Genomic DNA, 7,181 nt, shown 5'->3' with positions numbered 1-7,181 from the left:
CACGGCTTGTCCTACAGACTCGGTACTTGTCCATCACCTATAGTTGCAGTTGTGACTTCTTCAAAGGACCCCTGGAAGCTGCATGCGTATATCTTCATTTGGACTACCATTTTCTCTACGACAGGCAGGAATCACTCTTTTGGTATTTTGAGTGGTTTGCAGCGCATCTCTTTTCTTTTTACCATGCACAAAGTTATCTTCACATGGGTATGATCAGGTCACTTACCAAGGGACCCGACACGTGTTTCACCACCGACGGTAGTTGCAGCATTAGAGGTATGGGGTGTACTGACTAACAAAATAAGTTCTATGCTAACTGCGCTCTATAAAAGCGCCTATAGAAACTTTAGAGCAATGCAATCCAGATCTTGAACTTAAAAATTGGTAACTTTTGGGTATTACATCAATTGGAGATTTGTATAAAAAGGAGGAATCAACCTCCTTCTCTTCATGTACAATTAAATATAATCTACCATATAAAGATTTCTATACAGTGGCATGCAAAAGTTTGTGCACCCCTGGTCAAAATGACTTACTCTAATCTCTTAAAGGGCTAAAGTTAAAGATGACACATTTCCTTTGTGTTTTAGGCAAGAATATATATATATACTGAATATAGTCATTTTTTTCAATTTAACAATTACAAAAATGAAAATGGGTTGATGCAAAAGTTTGGGCACCCTTGAAAATTTGTGCGCTCTGATAACTTTGACCAAGGTTTCAGACCTTAATTAGACTGTCAGGGTTATAGCTTGTTCACTATCGTCATTAGGAAAGGCCAGGAGAAGCAAATTTCGCAGCATTATAAAAACCCAGCCTTTTCTAACCTTGTGCTAAAAAACAGCAGCCATGGGTACTTCTAAGCACCTGCCTAGTACACCAAAAATGAAAATGGTGGAGGCGCACAAAGCAGGAGGCTTTAAGAAGATAGCATAGTGTTTTCAAGTTGCCCTTTCCTCAGTTAAGAAATGACAGTTAACAGGAACAGTGGAGGTCAAGATAAAGTCTGGAAGACCAAGCAACATTACAGTAAGAACTACTAGTAGTATTGCTAGAGAGGCAAATCAGAACCCCTAATTGACTGCAAAAGACCTTCCTAAAGATTTAGCAGGCTCATGAGTTGTGGTTCATTGTTCTACTGTTCAGAGACGCATGCACAAATATCACCTTCTTGGAAGATTCATCAGAAGAAAACCTGTCCTGCATCCTCACCATAAAATTCAGCATCAGAAGTATGCAAAAGAACATATAAAACAAGCCTGATGCATTTTGGAAACAAGTCCTGTGGAACGATGAGGTTAAAATAGAACTCAAAATCCACAATAGACTACCCCTCAAAAGGCGCAAGATAAAGGTTTCACAATTGCCCTGATATGAACACCATTGAACATATGTGGCTAGACCTCACAATCGCAGTGCATGCAAGACGACCCAGGAATCTCACAGAACTGGAAGAATTTGCCAAGGAAAAATGGATGAAAATCCCTCAAACAAGAATTGAAAGACTCTTGGCTGGCTACTAGGTAGTAACCATGCACAGTGCCCAAACTTTTGCATGGGCCTATTTTACTTTTTGTAATTTTTAAAAAGTAAAAGATGATATCACTGTCCCTAACTTCAGACAAATCGAACATTAAGAGGGAATCGGAGAGCAGTCAAACCCTGGCTTCCTGTTGATGATCAATACGTCCAAGGTGGGGACAGTGAAGCTGGCTCTGATTGGGCGCAGGGCTCGTGTGATGTAACAACCTTACGAACCCCGGAAACACGAATACCGACACCGCCGCAATGGAGCTGGCAAGGAAGGTGCGTATGAGTGTTTTTATGTTAACGAGGTCAAATATGAGGAATAACAAGAGATTGTCCTAGTAGTGGGCAACCCCTTTAAAAAGTTTTTTTTACATTTTTATATTAAAACATATCCAACATTCTGATCATGAAAAAGCCTTCTCCCCTGTGTGACTTCTCCGATGTTTATTAAGAGTTGATTTACGTGTAAACCATTTCCCACATTGGGAACATGAAAAAGGCTTCTCCCCTGTGTGAATTTTCTGGTGTTTAACAACATCTGAGTTATTGCTAAAACATTTCCCACATTCTGAACATGAAAAAGGCTTCTCTCCGGTGTGAATTCTCTGGTGTTTAACAAAATTTGATTTATGGTTAAAACATTTTCCACATTCTGAACATGAAAAAGGTTTCTCCCCTGTGTGGGTTCTCTGGTGGCAATTAAGATTTGATTTTTGGTTAAACCATTTCCCACATTCTGAACATGAAAAAGGCTTCTCCCCTGTGTGGGTTCTCTGATGGCAATTAAGACTCGATTTATGGTTAAAACATTTCCCACATTCTGAACATGAAAATGGCTTCTCCCCTGTGTGAGTTTTCTGGTGTCTTACAAGATCTGATTTCTGGTTATAACATTTCTCACACTTGGAACAAAAAAATCTATTCTCTGCTGTGTGGAATTGTTCAAGTTTAAGAAAGGACTTTTTGAAGGGAAAACTATTTCCATATTCTGAACTTGAAAATGACTTATTTGCTTTATCATCAGTTCGTTTTTTAATGCTTATTTTGTGACTTTGATTTTCCTTAGTAGTCGGTAATGAATCAGAAGACAGGACCTGTTTCAAAGGATCAGATGACAGATCTTTTCTGTGAAGGGATGATGGTATATCTGGAGTAATGGCATTCACTTCAATTGTATATTGTGGGATCTTAAGATCATCTGATTTAAAAATTGAAGATGTCGGCTGTCCCTCTGATCTCCTGGTGCAGTTATCTGCCAAGGATAAAAACAATTATTATTTTAGAATAAAATATCGTTGAATTTTATATATTATGACATTTCTACTTAAACTGTCCGTAAAAACGGCAAGTTATGCAAAAATATGGAATTATTCACTAAGACACTGACAGATCACAGTTTAATAGAAAACCTCATATAATGAACCAGTAAAGTGTAGTGTTCAACTATTTGTTCATTCTGCTTCCCAAATATGGAATAAAAAGCCACCAATATTATGTAAGCTAAAATAATACCAATAAAAACTTCTATTCATCTCATAAAAAACAAGTCCCCACTCAAGTCATTCATCTGTCGGTGGAAAAACAGGTTTCCACATTAATAGTGTCTCAAAGGCTCTTGAAAAGCAACATGGCTTCCATAAACCAATCCAGCAATATCCGCTCTACCAAAGTCAAATCTCCCCCTTGCTTCTGAGCCTTGCAGTGTACCCAAACCACATTTAGGATCCATGTATTTGGCATTACTATAGTGAGAAGAACCCACTTAATTTACGGTGTGTGTCTCCTGGAACACGATCTGGGCACTATGTGTTGGGTAATAAAATGGCAAATGTACAAGATTCATTCTCCAACATCCACTGCATGCTAATTTCCGGAAAGTGCATGTGGAGTCAAAATAGTCACTACTCCTATAGATTAATTCATTGAGGGTTATAGTTTAAAAAATGGAGTCACTTTATGGGGATTTCTACTGCTCTGGTTTTCTGCCATTTTGTCATATTAGGGATTCTGCAAATGGGGTGTCCCATCTCCTCTGGGATCTGCTCCCGTGAAGTCTGCTTCTGTCACCAGACGCCTTATTCATTCTGCAGGCGTCGCTGGTAATGGTGGAGAAGTCAGAACCAGAAGCTCTGGGCGACGCAGGCTCTATCCAGCCACTAAGAATAGGGCGTAAGATAACACTAAGAAAATGGAGTAGATTACACCAAGCCTGTTTGTGGGGCCATCTTTTGAGCTGCCAGGTGACCATGAACAGTGCCCCCAATACAATGTGTCTGCAAACTATTCCAGCAAGATCTGCATTCATATAGCTAAATGTCGCTCCTTCCCTTCTTAACCTGCCATGTGCGCAGACAGTAGTGTACAACCGTATATAGGGGATTGTCGGATTCAAAAGAAGATGGAAAATAATTTGTAAGGTCCATTTGTTTCCTATTATCCTTTGTGAAGAATTCCAAAGTGTTATCACCACATAAAGTGACACACGTCAGATTCGAAAAATGGGCCCAGATAGGAACACAAAACTGGCTGCAGGAAGGGGTTAAATCAGAGTATTTTGGGCACAAAATACTGTAGTCAAAAACTGTTACTATAGACAATAACAAATCATAAAAGTTAAGTTTGGTCATAAAGACTGGACCTGGTCTTGTAGGGACCATATGAGCACATTCAGCAGCACAGAAGGGAGAGAAGGTAGATTCATCCTAGAAGATATCAGGATTCTAGGAAGCCAACAGCATCATTACTCTCCACTTTCTCTTACAGACCCATCATAATGTTTTTCTTCAAGTGATTTTTTAACTTGTCAGCACATTATACGTATGTTGTCATTTGGCTTTATAGTTCACAAACCTGGGCAGGTAACGGTCAGCATCTTCTAATCCCGGGGGGAGGTGGATCCTCCAGGTTGTAAGTTCTACAGAAAAGGTCTTTCAATGCCCAAAGTTATTTGAACAGTTTTGGATGAAGGAGAATGTTGTGGTCTGGAGGCAAAATGGTGATCACACGATTGTGATATAGCCGGACTACACGACCAATAAAGCATCCACAGCCGGTGACTGAGAAGAATCTGTGACTTCTCAGCATTTAGTGGTTACTACTCACCTGGGTAGTCATATGTAGGAATCTCCTCTTTACACCGCTCATCATCCCTCACATATGTCTCTGTAGTATTAATATGGGTCAGATCTTCACCCTGAAACAAATATTGTAAAACTCACAGACAGATGGAGAAGTCCCATCTATGATCAGCTCTAATCCTGTCATCTCCACCGTTCTCATTAAACAAGTATAAAACACATAATACTGGTGGATAAAACAAGACTGAACACAAGACCATCACAGCCGTCTACACATCATAGGGGAGATCTCATGACACCTTCTCTCCATCTACCTGATGATCCGGAGGAACATTGGGATCTTCTTGTTTCCAGTCCTGTGGAAGAAGAGGACGGGGACATCTTTCTGGTGTTGTCCTCTTACCGGATAGATCTGGAGGAAACACATACAGGGACTGAATTTATTCTTTACATACAGATAATTATAGGTCGTGTGTATTTAGTCCTGTCTATTACCTGGTGATGTGAGTGGCTGGGGAACCGCCATCATGATGTCCCTGTACAAATCTTTGTGTCCTTCTAAATACTCCCACTCCTCCATGGAGAAATAGACGGCGACATCCTGACACCTTATAGGAACCTGACACATACAATGATACTGTTATCCCCCTGATCCCTCCATAGCGTTACTGTGTAATGTCCCAGCATTCCCAGCAGTGTCACCTCTCCAGTCAGCAGCTCAATCATCTTGTAGGTGAGTTCTAGGATCTTCTGGTCATTGATGTCCTCATGTATCAGGGGGTGAGATGGAGGCCATGTGATTGGGTTCAGGGGACTTCCCCATCCCTCAGACACAGGGTCCTGACGGCGCTCACTAGAGGTCTTCTTCACTACTGTGTAATCCTGGTTATGGAGAGACACAGTAATAAATCTCACTACAGACATTTCCAGAGTCCTCACCTCTCCAGTTCTGTCCATCTGTTATTCCCATAGATAAGAATGATGTAATGTGACGTCATCAGAATCTCTCACCTCTCCAGTAAGCCGGAAGAGGATCTCTAGGGTGAGGTGAAATATCCTCTCCGCCATCTTGTCTCTGTCCATATCCATTCTTGATGGGTGATTCAGAAAAATTCTCTTATATAGAAGATCTTCACTGAGAGGATCTGATATTGTAGAGACCTGAATGAGAAGAAAATGAGCCTATGTAACATCATAAAAATCCAGTGTAATAATACAATTACTGAAGACAATGAGGGAAAACATATTAGGAGATAGAAGGTGTAGATGTTGTATTCTCTAGTCTTGTATGGATGGAACACAAGTTGAATTGATGACTATGACATCTCCTTCATGCACTTTTCTGTGTTTGTCATGGCAGAACTGTTGGAGGATTATTAAAGGTGATAGTTTTCCCACCAATTAGAGGGGACACCTGTGGATATCGGTGTTTTTTTTACCTGCTACAGTTCTGGTGATTTACTCGTTAAAGTGCTCTTGTGGTAAAGTGGACGTTGGACAAACATCACGATCAATTACAATCAGACTGAAGGAACATCGTCCTCTATCCGGCTCTATGAATCTAGGATGAAATCCACTGCGGCCCCTGCAAGAAAAGAATGAAGAAGAGCAGAAGTTTGGTGAGACCACAATGGCCAGACATTTCTCGGAGATAAAAGTTCTGATGTACGATGGTCGGTGTTAGAAGAGGTTCTATAAGACAGTGTTCCCCAACTCCAGTCCTCAAGGCCCACCGACAGGTCATGTTTTCAGGATTTCCTTAGTATTGCTCAGGTGATGTAATTATCACCTGTGAAATCCTGAAAACATGACCTGTTGGTGGGCCTTGAGGACTGGAGTTGGGGAACACTGCTGTAAGACCCAATACGACCGGCCAATCACAGTAATGCCAGTATCCAACATGGCTACCGCATTACTGTGTATGGCACGCAATCCCGCATGTTTATTGGCTGCGTAACAGCAGCAATTATTGTGTTGGATGGAACTAGGAGATGAATAATGGCGTTGTGTGAGGACTTCTCTGGGCTTCTGTCCTTCATCCTGCTGTCGTCTGAATGGATCTAATGTGGACGGGAACCAGCTAAGCCGCATTCTGTCCACAGCTGTTACCTCACTGTTCACACCACACAGAGACCCCAAAAGAGTCCCCGTGCTGAAGGGGTTAATGCCCCCTGCGCCCAGTAATGGGGGTCTCCACATACCTCCACCTGCAGAGCCGCCACCACATATATGGCTGCTCTGTGCGCACAGGAGCTGTGATGAGGTCACAGGAGGGGAGGAGTCAGGGGTCACATGATCAGGGGCCTCAGTGGATGCAGGACTCTGCTGTGCTGGTTGTCATGGTGCTGGATGAGCTGAAGTTTATGTGTGGGGTCAGGAGGGGTTTACAGTGTGGATGTAGCAGAGCCGCGTGTGTACGAGGTGTACGGAGCAGAGCCGCGTGTGTACGAGGTGTACGGAGCAGAGCCGTGTGTGTACGAGGTGTACGGAGCGGAGCCGCGTGTGTACGAGGTGTACGGAGCGGAGCTGCGTGTGTGCGAGGTGCACGGAGCGAAGCCGTGTGTGTACGAGGTG

The 7,181-nt window shown here is 42.2% G+C and overlaps 1 protein-coding gene and 1 long non-coding RNA gene across 2 annotated transcripts; both read right to left on the bottom strand.

Annotated features, from left to right (window-relative positions):
• Positions 1–1,683: 1,683 nt before the first annotated feature.
• On the bottom strand, positions 1,684–5,531 carry LOC141178683 (uncharacterized). Its single transcript, XM_073660570.1, has 5 exons — positions 5,310–5,531; positions 5,103–5,226; positions 4,922–5,019; positions 4,633–4,723; positions 1,684–2,782 (listed from the first exon to the last, which is right to left on the bottom strand). The coding sequence occupies exons 1-5, from the start codon at positions 5,529–5,531 to the stop codon at positions 1,935–1,937; spliced, it is 1,383 nt and encodes a 460-aa protein (XP_073516671.1). The 3' UTR covers positions 1,684–1,934.
• A 112-nt stretch (positions 5,532–5,643) lies between these two features.
• On the bottom strand, positions 5,644–6,893 carry LOC141178656 (uncharacterized). The gene is made up of 3 exons (XR_012254846.1): positions 6,809–6,893; positions 6,047–6,192; positions 5,644–5,768 (listed from the first exon to the last, which is right to left on the bottom strand). It is a non-coding gene; the product is annotated as an uncharacterized lncRNA (long non-coding RNA).
• Positions 6,894–7,181: the final 288 nt, after the last annotated feature.

This window comes from Phyllobates terribilis, unplaced genomic scaffold, assembly GCF_046119375.1.
Source record: "Phyllobates terribilis strain yellow unplaced genomic scaffold, ASM4611937v1 Scaffold_29__1_contigs__length_15306474, whole genome shotgun sequence".
NCBI classification, from domain to species: Eukaryota; Metazoa; Chordata; class Amphibia; order Anura; family Dendrobatidae; genus Phyllobates; species Phyllobates terribilis.
The sequence above is the reverse complement of the archived record's forward strand: the minus strand, read 5'-3'. Positions and strand labels throughout refer to the sequence as shown.

Bases quoted from the DNA above. Each gene is read 5' to 3' on its own strand.
- LOC141178683 (XM_073660570.1), bottom strand. From the start codon at position 5,531: ATGTCTGTAGTGAGATTTATTACTGTGTCTCTCCATAACCAGGATTAC. The intron at 5,227-5,309 runs GTGACACTGCTG...TGTATGTGTCAG, and splicing joins TTGAGCTGCTGACTGGAGAG to GTTCCTATAAGGTGTCAGGA. The intron at 4,724-4,921 runs GTAGATGGAGAG...TATTTGTTTCAG, and splicing joins ATGTTCCTCCGGATCATCAG to GGTGAAGATCTGACCCATAT.